This window comes from Garra rufa, chromosome 3, assembly GCF_049309525.1.
Source record: "Garra rufa chromosome 3, GarRuf1.0, whole genome shotgun sequence".
In the NCBI taxonomy this organism is placed as follows: Eukaryota; Metazoa; Chordata; class Actinopteri; order Cypriniformes; family Cyprinidae; genus Garra; species Garra rufa.
In genome coordinates this window covers 14,439,635-14,464,961 of record NC_133363.1, presented here as the reverse complement: position 1 = coordinate 14,464,961, position 25,327 = coordinate 14,439,635, and the positions used below count along the sequence as shown (strand labels likewise).

Here is a 25,327-nt window from a genome sequence, read left to right as displayed (position 1 = left end):
GTTTTCACACCACTGTATATAAGCCATTATAAAAGCCAATATTATAAATAATTTGAACTTGATTAAGCTTGACTAAAAAGATCTGTAAAATAAGCTGATTTACTTTAGATACCAATTTCTTGATTCTGCAATCCCATTTAAAACAAATAAAATTATTATAAACATAAATAAAAAGCAAGTAAACACTGTAACCCACAGTAAACTTAATCTAGTAAGCCTTTGCATACTGTAAATCATATTTTGTCCACTAAAGAAAAGGCAATGCTAATTTTACACGTGAATATGATGTAGCGTCTTAAAATGACAATAATATCACTTATCACAATTATTTGTAGGGTAATATATCGCATTAAAAAAAGTTGTTATTTTGACAGGCCTTCTGCTTGCGATTAGTTGAACTCTCCTGATAAAATTACTGCGTGTTCAACAGGTTGCACTGATGTGATCACAATGAATTGTATGAAAAGCAAATTGCATAGTGTAAAATGAACTTGGGTGGTAAGTCCTGACCTGTACTGTCCTTTTTGCCAACCAATCGGTATCCACCGAAATCAATTTTCACAGCCAGAGCCACTTTCTGTTCTATTTGTCAAGGTCACATGTCCGCTAGTAAAAATGTAAACACACTGGAGAGCTGCTTTATAGTAGAAATTGAAGTTGTAATTCTAATTGAAAGTGACAATGACAGTGTTTCTTCTTGTTTATTACTGTACAATCTATTATACAATCTATTGGATGAAGTGCTATAAACATGACGTGTCTTGACTGGAGTGTCACATTTCAAATCTTCTGCAAATATATCCACACTGATATGATCCGATGCTTTCTTAACTGCTGTTTTCTTACCACTCATTTTGCTGTGTGTTTATTTTGTTACAGCATTTTCATTATGGGGTGAACTAACACCTGTTTGGTTTTCTTATTTGACATAAAATAACTGCATTTTGTATTTGCTTAACAAGCAATTTTGAAAACTTTTCAGTGTTTGAAAACAATTTTCAGTGTACATTTAGTCTGTATTATTTAGTATGACAGCTTCTGACAGATACAGTAGTTTCGAGTATCTCATATCAGGTTCTCTGTGTGTGTCTTCTCAGACTCTCCAGGTGGAAATGTGACCATTAAGAGTGAGAAAAAGACAGAGGGAAACTCTTTCTTTAGCTGGCTGTTGGTACTGGCTTTGCTGGGGGCTTGGTTGTCTGTAGGCGTCGTGTGGTTTGACCTAGTTGACTACAACAATGTGGTTGGTAAGTATTTTTTATTTTTTTTAAACAGTCTCAGAAATGTAGACTGCTCACTTTTTGGTAAAATTATTAGTTTTTAAAAACACAAATTGTCACCTAAGTGATTCATGCAGATTTCTGGACTGTTTACTTCAACATTTCTATATCAAAGTGAAATTGTGTGTGAGATAATCCAAGAGAACACCCCTTCTGAATTTTTTTTTTTTTTCCCACTGTATTTTATCTTTATTTATTTTTATTAGTAGTAGTATTTAATGAATACTAATACAATTCATGGAAAGATTTAAGTATAATAAACATCTAGTAAATTATTTATAAAATATCTAATTTATAAATAAAGGGTGGCAGAAACACCCTTGATCAAGTTCAATAAATGTGTAATATTCTAGTACTTATGTCCTTTCTTATGTTCTACCCCTCTTGGCATCGAGTGTGAATTTCATAACAAATTGTCACATCTACCATGTTTACTTGCTAGAGGATGACCTGCTTAAATGCCCTGATCTTCAAAGGGCAGTGTTGCTCAACTAGTCTCTAAAAAATCCCTCGCAGGCTCTTAAGAGTGTTAAGGCCTGTTCACACCAAGATGTTTTCATACTTTTGAACACATTTACCTAAAAATGATGGGGTCTATCTACTCACCATGTAGATATGAGAGATTGACACATACATATTTCCTGGTCATGAATGTAAGGGTATAGTTAATCTCAGGCACTAAAACATGCACTGTTTTGGTAGTGACATGAAAAATGCAGGACACTTTTTTTAACATAAAAATTCGTAATTTATAAAGAAAATCTAAAATAAATATTTTTTTAACTTTAAAATTTAAAATCTAAATCTAAAATATATATTTTTAGAAAGCAATAATGTGATGAAATTAATTCAATATCATTTTCATTGTATCCTTGCACAACTAAAGGTGCTCTTGGAGGAGTGTATGATGCTGATGGTGATGGAGACTTTGATGTAGAAGATGCCAAAGTTTTATTGGGTGAGTGGGATTCACTTGTGTGACTTTTTTTTCCCTGCATGAATGACTAAGGTAACAACGCATTCAAAAGTGTCAACTCTTTCCATCTTTCTGTTTTTTATCTTTTATGTATTTTTTTATTTGTTTGTTTATATACACACATTTTTCAGACTTAAGATAAGGAAGTGGTCTGAACAAGCTTTTCCTGTGCCACTAAATTTAAATGTGATGTTGTCTGAACATGGTAGTACTCCTCCATATGTCTCAAATGCAGAAGTGTGTCTGCATTTGAGGTTTCCTGTTATTTGATGGTGTTAGCAAATGCCTGGCATGAAACTTTTTTTGTGTGTGTGTGTGTTAGTGAGGCTGGAATCTCATAGGTTATAGTTTTTTTTTTTTTGTTTTTTTTTTATAATGTGAGGTAAGTGTAAAGTGCTTGGCCTATATATAGTGGTTAATAATTGCTGTAGCGATGTCTGGTGATAGTCAGCATTTATTTATCGTGCTATGCGTGTACATATGTGCCTTTCTATTTACTGGTATCATTCCTATAACTTTTCCCCCTTCAGAAAATGCTACTGTGGCTACTAAGGAAAAAACCTTAAGAAAAAATATCACAACGGAGGCAGACAGTATCCAAGCAGGCCATCCCAAGCTTACATGTAAAGACATTTTTTGTGGCTATTAAGGCCATGTGTACCTGTGCTTTTTTTTTTTTTTGCTTTTTTTTGATTGTTTGCTTGCACTGAGAAAGCTGCAAAAAATGCAGCTTTTCTGTTACACTGGCATGCTGGAAGGTATCCAGTGGTGTGTTGTTTGAGGTCTTTGAAGAAGCATTTTATTCTGACTTGGCTCTTGGCATTTAAAGTTGACTGAAGTGGATTCATGAGACTGGAGTGTATGGTTAATAATTAACTTATCAAATTGACAAATGAATGGTTATTTGTAACAACAAAAGACATTTAATTCAATTTTAAAATAATTTTATTAATGTTTATAATATTACGTAAATGTATTTTATTAATAAAATAACATCAGTTTTTGCAGAATGATTAAAAAGCATTTGGTCAATAGATTAAGAAAAGCAATTAAAAATATTTATAAATGTGTTGAAATTCTTACATTTAGCTACATTTTTTAAACAAATACATGCATTTGTTTTAAATAAATCTATTCATGTCAATTTGAAAAGTTTTTTCTTTTTATTTTTGAATTAATATAATGATCATTTCTGTTTTTGATAATTGGCACTTTCAATTGATTTTATTTGTAAGTGGCACTGCTCGTCCTCCATGTAATGGTTGGCTGACGCATCACTTTGTAGATCCCTGCATGGTGCAGTCTGTGTTGCAACATTTATATAGAACAGTAATGAAAACGTATTAATCTGCACATTTCGTGACAATTTCACTAACAGCTTGCAACAGTGCAAACCATCTTTTGGTGTTAAAATAGTACTGTCAGAATTAACTAAAGACACGCAGTGTAGAAGTAGTGCTAAAAAGGCGTGGACAGTGTTATTTTTGCGCCTGACCTTATTGAATATGCACACATTATACCCAAAAATTCTTCATACAGTGGACTACCAGTAAAACTGATAAAAAATTAGAACCAAAAATTATTCAGACACTTTCACCTGACCATGTTTTGCTAATGCAAACTTTTTACACCAGAGTGAACACAATTAAGCATTGCTTGGTATTTGGTCAACAAACTATTGATAGTTGTGTGAATATTGTCATACTAACAGTCTGAATTTTTGTTTGATTGTAATCCATTACATACCTTTCTATTTACGTTATCTGACATTATCAAGATGAATTTGTTCTGACACAGTTTAACACCGTTCTTGTCATATTTTATTACCATTTTCTAAACTGTAGCGAATATACTAATGCAACCATACTGTAATAGTAACAAATAAGGTCAAATGTATAGATCCAATTTGTGGAATCTAAGCATATTAGCTTTTTATTGAGAATCGTGAAATTCTGTGTTGAAGTTCAATACTATATCAGTATTGATATTAACTACTTACTTTCTTTTTTTTTTAAATCATGTTACAAATATTGCAGGAGGGATTTCTATATATTCATGTCAAATAACAATCTTTAGTAATAATAGGCTTAAACAAGTAAAGTTGGTGTTCAACTAAACTTAAGACTATATTAATGGTAGGAAGTAGAGGTCGAGTGGATTTTACCAATAACAGTAACTGATAATAACTGATAACTGATTAATCAACCGATAGTTTTTAAAATGAATACTGAATAAAAACAAACATAACACTCCAAGTAAAATAGTGCTGAAGTTTATTACCAACAAATGTACTGTACTTTTTTAATTAAATATATATGAATATATTATTTGTTAAATATTAATATTTGTAAAGTGATCATTGGTGTTAGTTCATAGTGCATTAATTCATTTATGATAACAACAACTTTAATATTTAACAACTTTAAATGTAAAAATGTGTTAGTACATGTTGAATTTAACAACCTAACAATAAGCAATAATTCTACTGCATTTATTGACCTTAGTTAATGCTACAGATGGAATTAAAGATGTCAATCTTTTAAATATCACAAACAGTGTTGTTTTCGTCAACGATGACGATGACGAAATCATTTCGTTGACGCCACTTTTTTTCATGACGATAACGAGACGATGACGAGATAAAAATGGCTCGTTGATGACTAAAACATGACGAGACGTGTGTGAGTTTTCGTTGACGAGACGAGAATAGACGAAAATGTTAGTGGCTGGTCCGTCAGACGTTTAAAATGCATGACATTTCCGCTTATTGTGCATGCCAATTAAAACTTAAAAAGTATCTGACGCTATGGCAAGCCGTTTTAGCATTAAATACTCTTTGCTATACTAGTATGGCAAGCCGTTTTAGCATTCCATCCTTGTTTGTCTTTTATGTTCTATTGTAATTATTGGTGAAAATTGTCGATCCAGAAGCTCACATTGTGTTGAACTATAGATCTGCTATTTTCAGAACTTATAAGTGACACTACCCAACAGCAAAATACTTACTGACCTACATTAATTTGTTAAAAGACTACCTTTTTCCCTTTTTTTTGACTAAAACTAGACTAAAACCTTTTTGACTTTTCGTCGACTAAAATTGGACTAAAACTATCACATATAGAAGTGACTAAAATTTGACTAAAACTAAGAAGCATTTTAGTCCAAAAGACTAAGACTAAGACTAAATCTAAGATGGTTGTCAAAAACAACACTGATCACAAAGGCCATAGCATTGAAATTACATATACTGTATGTCACAAAAGTGAGTACACCCCTTACATTTCAGCAACCATTTTAGTATATCTTCTCAAGGAACAATACTATAGAAATTAAAAGTGGATATATTTTAGTGTAGTAAATGTACAGCTTGTATAGCAGTATAGATTTATTGTCCCCTGAAAATTACTCAACATACAGCAATTATTGTGAAAATAGCTGGCAACAAAAGAGAGTACACCCTAAGTGAACTTGTCCAAAGTGTCAATATATTGTGTTAGCACTATTGTTATCTGGCACTGCCTTAATCATCCTGGGCATGGAATTGACCAGAGCTGCACAGGTTGTTGCTGGGATCCTCTTCCACTTCTCACAGAGCTGCTGGACGTTAGACACATGGTGCTTCTCCACCTTATGCTTGAGGATGCCCCACAGGCGCTTAATAGGGTTCAAGTCTGGAGACATACTTGGCAACCCTGTCACCTTCACTTTCAGCTTCCACCACCATGCTTGACTGTAGGCAAGACACAATTTTCTTGGTACTCCTCACCAGGACATCGCCACACATGCTGGACACCATCTGAGCCAAACAAGCTTAATTTATAGCCTCATCAGACCACAGGACATGGTTCCAGTAATTCATGCTCTTGGACAGATTGTCTCCAGCAAACTGTTTGCAGGCTTTCTTGTGAGCCAGCTTCAGATGAGGCTTCCTTCTGGGACGTTACCTATGCAAACCGACTCGTTGCAGTGTGCGGCGTATGGTCTGAGCACTGACAAGCTGACCTTCAATTTCTGCAACCTTTAAAACAATACTGCTGGCAGCACTAATGCATCTGTTTTTTGAAGCCAGGTTCTGCACCTGATGCACAGAACAAGTGCTCAACTTTGTTAATCGACCCTTGAAAGGCCTGTTCCGTATGAAACCCATCTTGGAAAACCCCTGTATCACCCTGACCACTGTAGTGTAACTCGATTTCAGGCCGTTACTGAACCTCTAATAGCCTTGGCCATCTTTGTGGAGAGCAACAATTCTAATTCTTAAATCTTCAGATAGTTCTTTGCCATGAGATGCCATGTTGAACATCCAGCGGTCAGTATGAGAGAATTGTACTTAAAGCACCTAATTTTAACTGCTCTAATACAAGATACACAACTTTGTATGGACCTGTCAAGCAGACAAAAACATAAACATGATGAGTATGTGGCTTTACATGGTTACACAACATACTGCTGTTATCACTTAGGGTGTACTTACTTTTGTTGCCATCTTTTTTGACAATAATGGCTGTATGTTGAGTTATTTTCAGAGGACAGTGTATCTATACTGCTATACAAGCTGAACAATGACTACTTTAAAATATATCCAAGTTGAATTTTTAGTATTGTCCCTACTAAAACGGTTGCTTAAAGGTGAGGGGTGTACTCACTTTTGTGAGATAATGTATGTGTATTGTATATTCTTACACTTTATTTGCTTCTATTTTAGAACACCCTAATGACTATCTAATTAAAATAACAAAATATGTACAGTGGCGATAAAAAAACTGAAATCGTATGCTTTTCTGATTAGTTTTTTTTTCTTTCGTTTTTGTCACTGCAAGAACATATCATTTTGCTTTCTCATGTCATTAGCTTTAAATATGCTAAAAATAAAAACTTTGCTATCATTTGCATAAACAACAAGTATTATGTATATAAACTAATGCAAATAACTGGTAACAATTGTGACGTTAAACATTGTTTTTGTCACATTGTTTCAATGCTTGAGGTACTGCTAACGTTAGCATTCTTTTAGCTTTGACGGCGAAAAAAAAACATACTATTGTTCTCTAATGCACCATCTGGTCAACTAATTAATTACTTTATAATATTATGAAACATACAAAAGTGTACAGCATATATTCCGTTTTGTTGTCTATGTTTTGAATCGGCATCTGAAGTGTCTCGCTCTGTGCAGCATGCAGCCTCACATGGCAGAACAAACAGCTGGAGGCGTCAGTAATTATGTCTCTAGAGTCCGCTCTCATACTGTATAATGGCAGCGGACCTTCTCTGCCACTCCAGCAACAGATGCAACCCAGAAAAACTTTGGTATGGATGTTTGCTGATAACTGATTGTTCCAGCAACCAGTTATTGGTGCAAATCAGTCAACCTGTAGGGAGTATGTAATGAAGGGATAGTTTACCCCCCGAAACAAAAATCGTCATCTATTCAGCCTCATGTTCATGTTTTGAGCACAAAGGAAGATAATTTTAATATTCTCTCATCCTTTTAAAAGTAAAAAAAAAAAAAAAAACATTATTCAGTGCCTTATTGGTTCTCGTGTCAAGAATGCTTTTGAGTTTACGTTTACCATATTTGATTTTGCTCCATGTATGTGCATTGCTTAGTGTTTATATCTTAGTCATTTTACTTTTATTCCTAATCTGTAAGTGTGACAGGCATCCAACAGAAGACAGATAAAATTCAGCAAAAACAGTAGATAAAATTCAAGATGTTTCAAGTTATATGGATGCACTGTGCACTTGGTTTATATGATTACAGCACACATTAGTTGGGGCAATATTTCAACAACTTTAAGCAACATTTATTTCTGTCCAGAGCTGCCTACATTTTTTGACTGAAATCTTGTATAGATGATGGATAAGTCAAATCTCTTCATAAAAGGAGTAGTTCACATTCAGAACAAACATTTACAGATAATGTACTCACCCCCTTGTCATCCAAGATGTTCATGTCTTTCTTTCTTCAGTCGTAAAAAATGGTGTTTTTTGAGGAAAACATTTCAGGATTTCTCTCTATATAATGGACTTCTATGGTGTCTCCGAGTTTGAACTTCCAAAATGCAGCTTCAAAGGGCTCTAAACGATCACAGCCGAGGAAAAAAGGGTCTTATCTAGCAAAATTATGGGTTATTTTCTAAAAAAAATGACAATTTATATATTTTTTAACCTCAAATTCTCGTCTTGTCTAGCTCGGCAAAGACAAGCGTTTGAGATTAAAAAGTGTATATACATTTTTTTTTTTTTTTCAAATAACCGATCATTTCGCTAGACAAGACCCTTCTTCCTCGGCTGGGATCATTTAGAGCCCTTTGAAGCTGCGTTTAAACTGCATTTTGGAAGTTCAAACTCGGGGGCACCATAGAAGTCCATTATATGGAGAGAAATCCTGAAATGTTTTTCTTAAAAATACACCATTTCTTTACGACTGAAGAAAGAAAGACATGAACATCTTGGATGACAAGGGGGTGAGTACATTTTCTGTAAATTCTTGTTCTGAAAGTGAACTACTCCTTTAAGTCTTCCCAAGTACATCCCAAAGTATTTGAGTGTGGTTAGGGTCAGGAATCTGTGGTGCCTAGTTCATGTGTAGAAATGATTCCTTGTGCTCCCTGAACCACTCTTTAACAATTTAAGCAATTTCATCCTGTAATATGTGATCGTTGTCATGGGATGGTCATTTAGTACATATAGGTACTCAGCTGACTTTATTTTACTGCCACATAACATTGCAGAGGCTAGACCTGACCAATGCTCCACGGTTAATTATTTAGGCTTACTAGAAAAATTTGTCTTTTTTTGTGTAATGATTAGCCTTACTAACACGTACAGTAACTTTCCTGTGGACACACATCTGTTTAGTCGCATTCCTCAAAATGGTGTGGGAATGCTTTTAATTTCACTATTAAACAGAGACGTTAATGGTAATCATATTTATTAATTAATTAAATGTATTTATTTATTTGGTTTATGAAACTTTTAAGTGTTTTGGTGATCTCTAATCATGATCATTCAAGATCATTTTTATTTCTAACAATTTTATATATTGAACAAAAAGGTAACCCACCTTCTAGGTTTTAATCATGCATTGGCCAGTTCCAGTTATCTGACTAGTTGACAGGAATAATTTAAACTTTTACTAAAAGTGCTAAAAGTTTCAAATTTATTTTTTTGCCTTTTATTAGGATAGCACAGTATACAGGTCCTTTTCAAAAAATTAGCATATTGTAAAAAAGTTCATTATTTTCTGTAATGTACTGATAAACATTAGACTTTTATATATTTTAGATTCATTACACGCATTTGAAAGTAGTTCTAGCCTTTTATTGTTTTAATATTGATGATTTTGGCATACAGCTCATGAAAACCCAAAATTCCTATCTCAAAAAATTAGCATATTTCATCCGACCAATAAAAGAAAAGTGTTTTTAATACAAAAAAAGTCAACCTTCAAATAATTATGTTCAGTTATGCACTCAATACTTGGTCGGGAATCCTTTTGCAGAAATGACTGCTTCAATGCGGCGTGGCATGGAGGCAATCAGCCTGTGGCACTGCTGAGGTGTTATGGAGGCCCAGGATGCTTCGATAGCGGCCTTAAGCTCATCCAGAGTGTTGGGTCTTGCGTCTCTCAACTTTCTCTTCACAATATCCCACAGATTCTCTATGGGGTTCAGGTCAGGAGAGTTGGCAGGCCAATTGAGCACAGTAATACCATGGTCAGTAAACCATTTACCAGTGGTTTTGGCACTGTGAGCAGGTGCCAGGTCGTGCTGAAAAATGAAATCTTCATCTCCATAAAGCTTTTCAGCAGATGGAAGCATAAAGTGCTCCAAAATCTCCTGCAGGGTTCGTACGGGTGCTTGAATTCCTTGAAAATGCTTGAATTTTAATGTAGTGTTTTCAAGGTTTGAAAAATGCTTGTATTTTGGATGAAGTGCTTGAAAGTGCTTGAATATGCAGTTGCATCGGTTTCATATTAATTCGCTTTCATACTAAATAGTTATTTTTTGTTATGCTTATAATATGTAAAAGAAAGAAAAGAAAAAAACAGGTCCGCTCGAGTGTGCACGTGAGGCTGTAGTGTGATCCGCCGGTCTTTCTTGCTGCGCGCCCTCTAATGGAACAGAGCGGTAGATAAAACATGCCAGTTATCAGGAGGTTGTTGCATCAGTCCTCGATGGCTTGAAAACGACAAATAAGAATTATGTTTAAAACGAGAATTTGGGGATCGCAAAATTGCCAGCCCGATGTCCCGGGGCTATTGTGTTTTCCAGTCGGGCTACCAAAATGTTTCACCGGACTATCTTAAAGTAGAGGGCTCGTGCGGGTCATTACAAACTCATCAATTTAGCCGTATCAAAGTTAAGGCCATAAAAAGTTTTAAATGTATTAAATAGTATAAGAAAAGGCTTAATTATAAATTTAAGAGTTAGGGACGGAAATACGAGAATCGCGATAGGGCTGGATAAAACTTCAAAAGGCAATGATGTCATATTGAATAAACATACAAACTGCACGTTTCAAAGTCAAAACGCGGCACGGATGTCTTTATATGAATGTATCTGAAGGGAACCGACTGTCCTCAGAAACGTGTCGTTGGCATTTTCATTTCATGTCTGATAAAACTGCGTTAATGCTGATTTGTGTACAGCCATTACTAGGAAACCGTAGAATTTCAGCACTCCTAAAGCGCCCCCTCGTGACGGAATGAATTTGCGAATATTCCGCTGTTTAGTAAGATTATTACAAATATTGGCCCATGTTTTTATGCAGCAAACACATAAGAGTTGTAAATGTAAAAGTTATGTGCTTTCTAAAAATCTAAACAATTAAGACAATTTGTTTTAATAAATTATACTTGATTTATCCATTTTAAAGGTATAAAGGCTGAAATGCCATTATATAAGATGTTTTGTTTTTGTGAAAATCTGAATTATAAATCATGTCTTTTTATGGCTTAATGTTACTGTACATTGTTCAACCCCACTACGGTGTTCATTTTACTTGTGCAGCTCTTAAAAAGGGTCATAAATTGCCTTAAATTGATATTTAAAAATTCTGCAGATACACTGTAAATAGTGAAAAAAATCCCTTGATATTTGTGAATAGAAAATCAGATAGGAGTCTAAATGTCAATCAAAAATATTTTCAATGTTTAAAAAATGGTCCTTTTTCATTTGGGCCAGTTAAATTTTATTATTAATTTTATAGTGTCTTTTTGACTTTTAGTACTTTTAGGCTGAAATGTGAAATGTATTTCTGAAAATCCTTCAAGTTTTAGAAAGTTTTAGAATTTTAGTTTATCATATTTTTACAGTCATTTTATACCAGTCATTAATGTGTTACCATAGACATTGCCCTACTCCACTCATACAGTATTACTTTTATTTGTGCAGGTCTTAAAAAGCCTTTAAATTTTATTTTTTAAAATACTACAGATACTCAGTAAATTATATTAATTATATATTTTAAATTATATAATTTGTATACTGAATGTTGACTATTTATATGGGGCAATGTTATGCAATCTAGACAGTTGTTTTTTAATAGCACAATAACATCTGATTTAAAATTAAGAACTCATGTATGTGAATATGTAATTTACCACTGTGCTGGAAAATCTTGAAAATACACCTTGAAAGTGCTTGAAAAGTGCTTGAATTTTACTTTGGAAAAGGTGTAAGAACCCTGCTCCTGATAGCTAGCTGCATTGACCCTGCCCTTGATAAAACACAGTGGTCCAAAGTACTTTTTTCGGATGAAAGCAAATTTTGCATGTCATTCGGAAATCAAGGTGCCAGAGTCTGGAGGAAGACTGGGGAGAGGGAAATGCCAAAATGCCTGAAGTCCAGTGTCAAGTACCCACAGTCAGTGATGGTCTGGGGTGTCATGTCAGCTGCTGGTGTTGGTCCACTGTGTTTTATCAAGGGCAGGGTCAATGCAGCTAGCTATCAGGAAATTTTGGAGCACTTCATGCTTCCATCTGCTGAAAAGCTTTATGGAGATGAAGATTTCATTTTTCAGCATGACCTGGCACCTGCTCACAGTGCCAAAACCACTGGTAAATGGTTTACTGACCATGGTATTACTGTGCTCAATTGGCCTGCCAACTCTCCTGACCTTAACTCCATAGAGAATCTGTGGGATATTGTGAAGAGAAAGTTGAGGGATGCAAGACCCAACACTCTGGATGAGCTTAAGGCCGCTATCGAAGCATCCTGGGCCTCCATAACACCTCAGCAGTGCCACAGGCTGATTGCCTCCATGCCACGCCGCATTGAAGCAGTCATTTCTGCAAAAGGATTCCCGACCAAGTATTGAGTGCATAACTGAACATCATTATTTGAAGGTTAACTTTTTTTGTCTTAAAAACACTTTTCTTTTATTGGTCGGATGAAATATGCTAATTTTTTGAGATGGGAATTTTGGGTTTTCATGAGCTGTATGCCAAAATCATCAATATTAAAACAATAAAAGGCTAGAACTACTTTCAAATGTGTGTAATGAATCTAAAATGAAAGTCTAATGTTTATTAGAAAGTCTAATGTTTATTCCGAACATTTCTGTACATTACAGAAAATAATGAACTTTATCACAATATGCTATTTTCTTTTAAAAGTACCTGTATATTGACAGGAAACAAAGTGGGAGAGAGAGGGATTTGGACAGGTTTGGGACAGGACCATGAGCCGGGACTCAAATTTGGGTCGCCCAAAGCACAACAGTGCTGTATGTCACTGTGCTGTGTGCGAGACTGTTGGCACTGTGTTTAATTACTGCTAATTGTCAGTGTTACCTGTCTGTTACCTGTTCTTATAATTTTCTTCCCTCCAGACAATGCAAATGAATACTATAGAGAAAAACTAATTTAAGGAAAATTTGAGGAAATATTGAAAATATCTTTATTTGTGTTCTGAAGATAAACGGAATGACATGAGGGTGAATAAATGATGACAGAATTTTCATTTTTGTGTAAGCTAACCCTTTACAAAGTTATCTATTTAATCAATTAATAATGGTATTTGATATGATTACTTGCTAAAAAAAATTTTTTTTTAAGTGTTCAGTCACAGGTGTTTGTGCCAGATATTGGATTGCTGTTTTAGTACAGCATGTGTTCTCTAACTTGGCAGTTGCAATAATTACACGTCTTTCTTCCAGGTCATACTTTCTTCTAAGTTTTATTTGCCCCTCTTTCAATGCAGATGAAAGACCTAAAGAAGTGGGACTTAAAAAAGACAAAGGTACCTAGCATGGAGTTAGTAGCATAATAAATTAGCTTTAGTGACTTCATGATATACTCACTCTCATGTTGTTTCAAACCCTGCATGAACACATGATGCTTATGTTTGTATGTACATTATACATACAAACTGTGTGATTGTGTGTGTGTGTGTGTGTGTGTGTGTGTGTGTGTGTGTGTGTGTGTGTGTGTGTGTGTGTGTGTGTGTGTGTGTATGTGTGTGTATGTTATTTCAAACTGTTACTTAATCAATAAATCACTAAATCAGTACAAAATTAAACTACAATTCCTGAGAGCTTGTAAGTTTATTTGTAAAATGCACAAATAAACTGAACATCATCAAAATCTAAATGAAAGAACTGAATATGAATTTTCCTCTCTCATTAATTATGAAAGGTGGAGAGTTATTCAGACACCTATGACAAATCAGCCACATAATATATGTGTTTGCATGGGACATGAATGATGAGCCTTCTGAGATGTGAATTTTTGTCCCACTCATTCTCAGAACATCCTACCAGGGATATTGGGCGAAAGCTGAAAGCAGCTTTGAAGGAGCAGCTACGAATTATTCATGAGAAGATTGAAGCCAAAAAGATTGCCAAACTAGCCCTTGCTGAGGTCCGTAGTGTTTTGGCTCAAGAGGAAGAGGAGAGACAAGCTGCTCTTGCTGCCAAAAAAGTCAAAGAAGAGGCAGAAGCTAAGCTTCAAGAGAAACAAATAAAAAGAGAACAAGAGGAGAAACTAGCCAAGGAGAAAGCAGAGAGAGAAAGGATGGAGAAAGAAAAAGCAGAAAAGGAAAGGCTGGCCAAAGAAAAAGCAGAAAAAGAAAGACTCGCTAAAGAAAAAGTAGAGAAAGACAAGGCAAAAAAGGCAAAACTTGAGAAAGAAAAGTCAGAAAAAGACAAACTGGCTAAAGAACAAACTGAAAAGGAAAGACTGGAGAGAGAAAGAGCAGAAAAGGAGAAGCTTGCTAAAGAAAAAGCAGAAAAAGAAAAACTGGTGAAAGAGAGGGCAGAAAAGGAAAGACTTGAGAAAGAAAAGGCAGAGAAAGAAAAACTAGCTAAAGAAAAGGCAGAAAAAGAAAGACTGGCCAAAGAAAAGGCAGAAAAAGAGAAACCAACTAAAGAAAAAGCAGAAAAAGAAAGATTGGCTAAAGAAAAAGCAGAAAAAGAAAGATTGGAGAAAGAGAAAGTGGAAAAAGAAAGATTGGCTAAAGAAAAAGCGGAAAAAGAAAGATTGGAAAAAGAGAAAGCTGAAAAAGAAAGACTGGCTAAAGAAAAGGCGGAAAAAGAAAGACTGGCCAAAGAAAAGGCAGAAAAAGAAAGATTGGCTAAAGAAAAAGCTGAGAAAGAAAGAATGGATAAAGAGAAAGTAGAGAAAGAAAAGGCAGAAAAAGAAACACTGGCTAAAGAAAAGGCAGAAAAGGAGAGACTTGCTAAAGAAAAAGCAGAAAAAGAAAGACTGGAGAAAGAAAAAGCAGAAAAAGAAAGAATGGCTAAAGAAAAGGCCGAAAAAGAGAGACTTGCTAAAGAAAAAGCGGAAAAAGAAAGACTGGAGAAAGAGAAAGCAGAAAAAGAAAGACTGGCCAAAGAAAACGCAGAAAAAGAGAGAATTGCTAAAGAAAAGGCAGAAAAAGAAAGACTTGAAAAAGAAAAGGCAGAAAAAGAAAGACTGGCCAAAGAAAAAGCAGAAAAAGAAAGATTGGCCAAAGAAAAAGCAGAAAAGGAGAGACTTGAGAAAGAGAGAGCCGAAAAAGAAAGACTTGAAAAAGAAAAGGCAGAAAAAGAGAGACTGGCCAAAGAAAAGGCAGAAAAAGAAAGACTTGAAAAAGAAAAGGCAGAAAAAGAAAGACTGGCCAAAGAAAAAGCAGAAAAAGAAAGATTGGCTAAAGAAAAAGCAGAAAAGGAGAGACTTGAGAAAGAGAGAGCCGAAAAAGAAAGACTTGAAAAAGAAAAGGCAGAAAAAGAGAGACTGGCCAAAGAAAAAGCAGAAAAAGAAAGATTGGCTAAAGAAAAAGCAGAAAAAGAAAGACTTGAGAAAGAAAAGGCAGAAAAGGAAAGAACTGAGAAAGAGAGAGCAGAAAAAGAAAGATTGGCTAAAGAAAAAGCAGAAAAAGAAAGACTTGAGAAAGAAAAGGCAGAAAAGGAAAGAATTGAGAAAGAAAAAGCAGAAAAGGAAAGACTGGCTAAAGAAAAAGCAGAAAAAGAAAGGCTAGCCAAAGAAAAGGCAGAAAAGGAAAGACTTGAGAAAGAAAAAGCAGAAAATGAAAGACTGGCTAAAGAAAAAGCAGAAGAAGAAAGATTGAAGAAAGAGAAAGCAGAAAAAGAAAAACTGGCTAAAGAAAAGGCAGAAAAAGAGAGACTTGCTAAAGAAAAGGCAGAAAAAGAAAGACTGGAGAAAGAGAAAGCAGAGAAAGAAAGGCTTACCAAAGTAAAAGAGAGTACACCAAAAGGGCAAACAGAGAAAGATGTAAAGGATGAAAAAGAAAATGTGAACAGTAACAAACAAGAAAAAGAGACCAAATTAAATAAAAAGGCTCATAGGCAAAAAGTTGATAAATCAGAAAAGGAAAAAGACTCTGATGATGAAAAGAATACCAAAGATGAGAAAATATCTACTCGTGGTTTACTTAAATCTTCGAAAAAAAATGTCAAGAAATAAAAGTAAACCACCATAACTCTGAGATTTGATCGGAAATAAAAGCTCCTAAGGCTTTAAATAGGAACAGTGCTGGAAAGTTAATAACTAAACTTTTTTTTTTTCAGTAGTGTGACAGTATTCAGCTGTTCAAAATGGCAACAAGCTACTTTTTCGAACAAGTAGTGCTGTAGTGTAATAAAAAAACTACATTGCTGTTAGTCCCATGGTACAACTGAGTGAAGGAGGTATTATCCCAACTGTCTGTTCACTGTGTTGGGAAGTTTAAGATGACATCTTCATCCAATAAACCAGTGGTCTTCAACCCTGTTCCTAGAGCCCTTTCCAACTGTTCACATTTTGCATTTCTCCTTTATCAAACACACCTGATCTGAAATGGTACACTTTCAAAATGTGTAGTGTTGGGGGACTCTCTGCAATAAGTGATATAGCCTGCACAGTCCAGGCTGCATTTTAAAAATATTTAGTGAGTTATATAAATGAGTGTTTTAATAATTTTGTATATTTGTCGATATTTATTATACTATGTTTTTGTGCCAGATATAAATTGTTCTAGTTGCAGAATTAAATATCAATTGAAAGTTACATATTTATAACGTTTATATTCCTAGCTTCAATATAGTTAGCAAGTTTTTGTTTGTAGCTACTTTTTTAAGAATATCTTGATTGTAAACTAATTAGGGCTCCTTTACACATGGCATTAATCTGTTTTTGGAAATCTAATCATAATTTTGAACTTATTAAAAGCCAGATGAAGTAAATGCACCCAAAGTACACTATATTGCCAAAAGTATTGGGACACCCCATTCTAATGAACAGGGTTGACTTGCTATAGTAATTTCCATGGGTACAAATCCTAATGTTTAAGCATATAATGATATTCTAGGGCATTGTGTTCTTCTAATTTGATAGCAACAGCTTCTATTCTAGTATGACAATACCTCTGTGTATAAGGTAAGGTTCAAAAAGAAATTATTGATTCAGTCAGTGTGGAAAAACTTGACTGGTCTGCAAAAAAAAGTCATAATCCCAGCTGAACACCTCTGATGTGACATTAAATGCAGACTTTGAGCCAAAAACTCATTACCAAACACCAATGACTTGTAACTATGGGTACAGTCATTTTTGACATTTCCAAAACGGTTGCAACAGAGATGGAAATACAATTTATAAATACATGAATTGTTTGCCACAGTTTTGGAAGTGCCTTTTTCTGTTTTAAAGAAGGGGTGTCCCAATACTTTTGTCCATATAGTGTATGTACAAGTCATTGGTGTTTGGTGATGGGGTCTGCATTTAAAGTCACACCAGAGTTGTTCAGATGAGATTAGGACTTTGCTTTCTGCAGACCAATCAAGTTCTTCCACACTGACTGAATCAATAATTTCTTTTTGAACCTTGCCTTATACACAAAGGCATGTTAGATTTAAAAAGGGGGTCCTGTAAAAACGGTTGCTGTAAAATTAGAAGCACACAATCCCCTAGAATATCATAATATGCTTAAACATAAAGATTTGTACTCATGGAAATTACTAAATTAGTCAAACCTGTTCATTATAGGGTTGGAATTGGTGATATTATTCGACTATCACTTATGACCATAAAAACAGTAGTGTTTGATATGTAAACAGATACATTTTCATGTTTGCATCACATAATCAGTTCAATACGTATTGTTTTTGTGATGTAGTAAACTTGCTCAGTAGCTTACCATTGCTTTTGCAGTGTGGAGTCCCACGAAACTTAAGTCAAGACATTTGATAGAAGCAAGCTAAAATGGCATGGTTGCTTAAAGGAGAAGTCCGGTGTGATATTGACCTAAAGTGTATTGAATCATGATGCCGAGTGTGAACTTACCCTTCATAGCTCATCTCGGCTTGTCCACTGCAGTCCGAAATCTGGCGTTAGTTAGCCGATGCTAACAACAGGTTGTCAATGAGGGTGAATAGGGCATCGGACTAGCCATGTAAATAAATCACTGTTTTACACCATTTACGAGGCACAAAGTAGCGCCACACTTCATTGGTAGACTTCCAAGGGCCTTGACATTTAAAACGAGACATTGAGAACTTTGAAAAAGCACCGGTAGTTTATTTACAAGAAGATTTATAGACATTCCCCTTAGTAAAATTACCGATTGCCGCCATCTTGAATTTAGTCACAATAAGTTGAGTGACGAGCAGGAAGGAAACTACAACCTGATAAGTTGATAACCTGATAAGTTCCTTCCTGCTCGTCACTCGACTTATCGTGACTAAATTCAAGATGGCGGCAATCGGTAATTTTACTAAGGGGAATGTCTGTATAAATCTTCTTGTAAATAAACTACCAGTGCTTTTTCAAAGTTCTCAATGTCTCGTTTTAAATGGCAGGACCCTTGGAAGTCTACCAATGAAGTGTGGCGCTATGGTGTAAAACAGTGATTTATTTATTTATTTGTTGCTGGTTACTGTATGATGACTGAAATCACGAAAAAAAATAGTAAATAAACCACAGAACGCTATGTTGTCTAATGCACGCACAAATTGTATTTATTCTGACAGCGCTGCACAAACTTGTTAGCCAGGGTTCAAAGTCCAAAGCGCGAGGGAAATCTGCGTGATGAGAATCATTCATAAATCTGCTGCTGTCAGCAAAAAGTAGTACTGAGGTCTTCTTTCGGGTTTCCGCCAAAATAAAAGTCAACATGCATAAATGTTATTATTGTAATTTTACTGTTGTTCTGTAAAATAAAATAAAGAAAGACAAAAATAATGATAACAATCATTATAACAGCTCTATTTATACATTTTTTAATAACATTCTCATTTGTTAAGCAAGGCTGCAATTATTTGTACATTAAAAACACATGCCTGATTCAAGAAGGGGGTCTTAAAAATGGCCAAAGAATTTTATTTTGCTAACTTATTAATTTTAAGTTAAATTGTGCTTTGTTGGTAGGCTATAATGTCTACTAGAATGTTAAAAATGTTCAGTGTTAAATAAATAATTTTAAATTGTTGCTTAGTAATTGATTTTTTTTTTTTTTTTTTTTTTGAAAAGTAAGCCAAAACTGTAAAAAGCTAATATTGGCTATTCAGTTTATGCAATGGTGAAAAAATTGGCAAAATGCATGGGAGAAAAACACAAAAAAACGTGTTCGGTAATCGGCCTTCGGCCAAGTGTGTAATTTTGTTGGAATTTGGCTTTGACTTTAGAATTTTCATTTCGGTGCATCACTTTTTTTGTTAACACTGTCAGTGGAGTGTAGATGTAAGGTAGAGTGTAATGTACCCTGTAGTTTAGTGGGACATTTTTTTATTATATGTAACAGAGCTTTCTGAACTGCTGCGATATGTACAACAACCAAGCTTATAAAATGTTGCCACGTTCATGTTTCAGAGATAATCAAACAAACCATTCACTGAACGTTTTACTTTGGAAGTGGTGCAAAACATCTTTTTAATGAGCCATTGAGGTTGTGTAGGCTTAATTCTTAACATCAACATTTATTGTAAAAGCGTTTGAAAGAAATGAAACTGAACCAGATTCTTAAGTGTTTTTTTATTATTATTTGTTTTTTACCTGCTAAAATGACAAAGCATTTTGAATAATCCATGAGTATTTTTAACATTTAGTAAATAATGGAAATATTTTAGTTAACACAACTTCTCTTGTAAGTTCATTTCCATTTATTTTGTTTAAATGTATTTATTTTACAGTATTACAATATCCAGATACTATGTGAATACAAAACATGTTTTAATGCCAGGTGTAAACTTGACCTTGGAGCCTCTCTGTCTGCTCACAAAGGCAAATAAAGGGGTTTTATAAGGGTGCTACTAACTCAAATCCATTTTTAGTGACTTGAAATACAGTAATAATTTGAAGTTTTGAAATTGCACTTGAATCTGAAAGATCATTATATTTCAGAGTTTTTGTATTTTATTTGCAATATGGCATACATGTCACAACACACACAGTAATGTGTACAGATTATGAATTTGTTCATATAGTGAACTGTGTGAAATTGATTGTAGCGATTTTTTTAAAGAGCAGATGAGTGAGTGGTTTTAAACATTGTATGTACATGAATGTTGAAAACACTTTTGTTTCACTTGCCTTAAGTTTAGTGACACTGTGAGATGCCATACTAAACATTAGCAGATTTTTTTTCACCTCTATTCACACTGACAGCTGTTCTCACTTTATGTTGAAGAACGTCTCTTACTGGCACTTCAATCATAACTATGACATTCAACATAGATACACTGAACAAATTTCATCTGATTACGTGCAAAATGACAGTGCAGGCAGTCTGTCCTAAAAGGTCATATTTGGGTGCAGTGTGAACAACGTCGAAAAAGCAAAACTTATCAGATTATAAGTGCTTATCAAGCATTAGTTCTGCTTTTTCTAAGCCAGTGAAAGAGCTAGTGAAAAAATAATATACTCTTCAAGTTCAGGAAGTGAAGCTATGCAGCTATAATGAGGATCAAGTTAACATTTGCTTATATTTATTCAGCAGCTGTTAGACTAGTATATGTCTAACCTACTGTCCTTAAACCTTTTTTTAACAAACTTTTCAGATCAGGCAATGTCTGCTAAATTGTATTTTTTTTTTTTTATCTGATAGTTTTATTTTTTTTACATTTACATTTAGGTTTATTTTGTCTAGTATAGTGAGACCTTAAAGTTGATCTTATCAGTTCTTTTGATGCACAACCATTTATTATTGTGTGAAACATTTTATTGTTGTGTGAAACATCTTAAGGTTCAATTATGTTAATTATATAGTAGAATGTTGTTGGTGTGTTAAAGATGAAGTGTGTTATTTATTTACCACTAGTGCTACCAAATAGACAAAAGTAATGTTGCTAGAAAATAAAAAAAATAAAACATTTTTTAAAAAGCCTGCTGAGCAATTTTCCTTCTGACTAGTCAGGTTGCATATCTGACTGCTTCAACAAACAACAAAATGCTTTGATGTTGTTACAGAACGACAATTTTCAGGGAAATCGACATGCCATACTATACCTTACTGAGCATATTTAACTAGGATAAGTTAAAGTACTTTAAAAGTAAAGTATTGTCATTCCATGTCAACTCAACCAGAGGTCACTCCCTGGCTCAAATTTTTGATTTTGCTAATATTTATTCTGAAGAAAGATAGACATGTATACTGCCCTCCAAAGGCAAAGTGCAGTAACTACGCCAACACTGAAACTGAGAAAAATGCCTTTAAAGTTTTTACGCCAACTAGTCAAACATGTTGACACTCTTGTTTCTCTGAAACACTCTCGTTTTTCTGGGACAAAATTGAACCAGGAGACTTTGCCACAAGACAAAACAGTTGTCACAAAGTCATTTTAAGCCTTAACTCAATTTTGACCAAATGCGTAGTTACTGCGCTTTGCCTTTGGAGGGCAGTATAGTGATGAAAGCCAACATATTAAATGTCATATGATGAATATTTACTGAGTAATCCACTATTTTGTGGAGGGAGGTCAAAATGGCAATTTTTACATTAGATTTATGGTCAAGCTACTGGGGGTAAAAATTACTTCAGAAAGATGACAGCATCATTATCTTATTTTTACACAGAGATTGGTACCTATATTAGTAAAATCTGTTGACTTTAGCAATCGTTGTTGCATTATGTGCCAATGATGACCATCCAAAAATGGGAAATAGCACTTTTCAAGTTTTTCTCCAAAGTTTGTATGCCTGTAACTCAAGAAGTATTAAATATATCATAATGCCCTTTTAGATATTAGGTCTTAACAAACTTTCCTTTTGGCATCTTTATTTTTAATGCCCTATGAGATTCGGTTCAAAAGATATTGAAATTTAAAGATGGCCCCAGGAGTAAAATGTACATTTTATAAGTTAAAATGTACACATTTTCAGTGGTAAAAACCAAATGTGGGTTGGTTTGAAAAAATATGATTTTTATTTTGGTTTTAAAGAGGTATGTCTAAAGAACAAATAATGTTAAAACTATAGATGTGTCTCGTTTCTTTCTGTCAAGACAACTGCAATGAACATACCTGTTTGTATGTTCAGGTTTTTGAAATTTGGATGATTCGACATGGAATGATCCAGTAATTTTTACTTGCTAATATATTAATTTAAATGGTTTATCAAGTATGTTCACTGAAACTAAAGTTTGTAGTTAAATGTTCTAAAAAAAATATCAGGGTAACTGCCTCAAATAAATGTTATCTATCTCTGTCTTTCTTTCTCTCTCTCTGTCTCACTCTTATTTAAAATATACTTGGTCAAGTTGATACATGGTCAGGCTTACTTATTTGTGTGTGCTTTGATAAGACTTTCTTTTCCCATTTTATTTGTATTCTTATCAACCCAAGATGAATAGACTTTTCTATGTAAAGTAAAGCTGATAGCAATACTTTCTCCTGCTGGGATTGTGTCTGATTTTACTCAACATTCATACAGGTCTGACTGAGAAGCCCGTTATGGTGGCATCAACCAAGAACACCTTTAGAGAAAAAGGTAAGGAAACGGTGGAAGCAATTTCTTCATGCCATGAAAGATTAGTGTTCCATGATATACAGTGGGTACGGAAAGTATTCAGACCCCCTTAAATGTTTCACTCTTTGTTATATTGCAGCCATTTGCTGAAATCATTTAAGTTCATTTTTTCCTCATTAATGTACACACAGCACCCCATATTGACAGAAAAACACAGAATTGTTGACATTTTTGCAGATTTATTAAAAAAGAAAAACTGAAATATCACATGGTCCTAAGTATTCAGACCCTTAGGGTCTTAGGGGTCATTGTCTTGTTGGGAGGTAAACCTTCGGCCCAGTCTGAGGTCCTGAGCACTCTGGAGAAGGTTTTCGTCCAGGATATCCCTGTACTTGGCCGCATTCATCTTTCCCTCAATTGCAACCAGTCGTCCTGTCCCTGCAGCTGGTTAACACCCCCACAGCATGATGCTGCCACCACCATGCTTCACTGTTGGGACTGTATTGGACAGGTGATGAGCAGTGCCTGGTTTTCTCCACACATACCGTTTAGAATTACGGCCAAAAAGTTCTATCTTTGTCTCATCAGACCAGAGAATCTTAGTTCTCACCATCTTGGAGTCCTTCAGGTGTTTTTTTAGCAAACTCCATGCGGGCTTTCATGTGTCTTGCACTGAGGAGAGGCTTCCGTCGGGCCACTCTGCCATAAAGCCCCGACTGGTGGAGAGCTGCAGTGATGGTTGACTTTCTACAACTTTCTCCCATCTCCCGACTGCATCTCTGGAGCTCAGCCACAGTGATCTTTGGGTTCTTCTTTACCTCTCTCACCAAGGCTCTTCTCCCCCGATAGCTCAGTTTGGCTGGACGGCCAGCTCTAGGAAGGGTTCTGGTCGTCCCAAACGTCTTCCATTTAAGGATTATGGAGGCCACTGTGCTCTTAAGAACCTTAAGTGCAGTAGAAATTTTTTTGTAACCTTGGCCAGATCTGTGCCTTGCCACAATTCTGTCTCTGAGCTCTTCAGGCAGTTCCTTTGACCTCATGATTCTCATTTGCTCTGACATGCACTGTGAGCTGTAAGGTCTTATATAGACAGGTGTGTGGCTTTCCTAATCAAGTCCAAACAGTATAATCAAACACAGCTGGACTCAAATGAAGGTGTAGAACCATCTCAAGGATGATCAGAAGAAATGGACAGCACCTGAGTTAAATATATGAGTGTCACAGCAAAGGGTCTGAATACTTAGGACCATGTGATATTTCAGTTTTTCTTTTTTAATACATCTGCAAAAATGTCAAAAATTCTGTGTTTTTCTGTCAATATGGGGTGCTGTGTGTACATTTATGAGGAAAAAAATGAACTTAAATGATTTCAGCAAATGGCTGCAATATAACAAAGAGTGAAACATTTAAGGGGGTCTGAATACTTTCCGTACCCACTGTAGATGTCAAAGCTGTCAAAGCTGCGTGCGCATAGTGGTTGCAGAAAAACACTGGTAACAGGTGGAGATAAATGCATAAAATCCATGGAATAAGACAAAAAATATATGTATTTTTGTGCCTTTTGATGTTAAAATCGGAATGCAGATAATTTTTATAGAATATTATCGTCAAAGACGCCATTTGAAGCTAAACGCAGATGTTTAAATGGACATACTATGGATGAAAACTGCTATGATTACTTTTGAAGCATAAATTTGATTTAAACAATAGGTCTACATAATATTCACATATGCTGTTCATAGGGGACGTATTGTATTAGCCCTAAAAGTTACAACAAAAAATATTATTTAAATCTATTACTATTAACATTTTTACATAACATTTATTTATCTTATCTCGCAACTCTGACTTTTTTTTTTCTTGAAAATGTGAGTTTATATCTCCTAATTCAGACTTTAAAGAAAAAAAAAAGTAAATTCTGAGGCAAAAAAAAAAGCCAGAAAAGCAGAGGAGAAGAAAGAGAATGACGAGTTGTTTTTCCTTATTAGAATTGTGAAATATAATTTTGGAATTGTGAGAATAATGTCAGAATTTTGAAATACAAAATCAAATTTACCTTTCTTAGGCTCCGCCCACAAAAACCGTCATCCCTGTTTCGGATCTGTAAGACTATACCACTATCTTAACATGAGAATGAGAATGGTGAATAAATTGTATAGACAAACAAAAATGAGATGTGTCCTTGATAGGGCTTAAAACAAGGCTTAAAAAAAATCACACCGTGTACAAATGTCAATTTTTGTAATGGTAGGCAATGCAGATTTTACTTTACTAGCCACTGATTTTTGATTGGCTGCTGTAGTCATATTAGAGTATATGTTGGATCCAACAAAGTAGATGAATGCTGATTTTCATTTTCACAGTATTATGGAACTTTAGTTGTAGCATCCTTAAAATGTTAGTAAGATCTGCATTACTTTCATGCCAGCGTCACACCATTAGGGTTTCAGAGTAATGGTGCAAAATGCCTTACTATAATGCCATCTAGTGTTGGACAGATAGTGTCTGTGCACCTCAGTAGATGTGCACATGTGAAACCATCTAAATGTGGGTTCTCCAAGATCTGTCTCTGATGTCCATTCACTTTTATGGCAAAAAAAAAAAATGTGCAAAAAGAGGGTTTTGGCACCCTAATGGCAGAATATCAGTTGAATGCCATTTTGGCGATGAAATTGATGTGACGCTGTC

At 34.8% G+C, this 25,327-nt stretch overlaps 1 protein-coding gene across 3 annotated transcripts in view; it reads left to right on the top strand.

Annotated features, from left to right (window-relative positions):
* Positions 1-25,327, top strand: part of unm_hu7910 (un-named hu7910) — a 43,660-nt gene that overhangs the window by 7,440 nt on the left and 10,893 nt on the right. Inside the window, exons 3-7 of one of the 3 annotated variants that reach the window (XM_073835747.1) lie at positions 1,098-1,247; positions 2,167-2,238; positions 2,787-2,879; positions 13,467-13,505; positions 14,013-21,139. In XM_073835747.1, the coding sequence (XP_073691848.1) occupies positions 1,098-1,247; positions 2,167-2,238; positions 2,787-2,879; positions 13,467-13,505; positions 14,013-16,168 (2,510 nt within the window). In that variant the 3' untranslated portion in view covers positions 16,169-21,139. Of the gene's footprint in view, positions 1-1,097; positions 1,248-2,166; positions 2,239-2,786; positions 2,880-13,466; positions 13,506-14,012; positions 21,140-22,603; positions 22,661-25,327 lie in introns of those variants that run through there. The other 2 variants (XM_073835746.1, XM_073835748.1) reach the window with 2 other exon arrangements.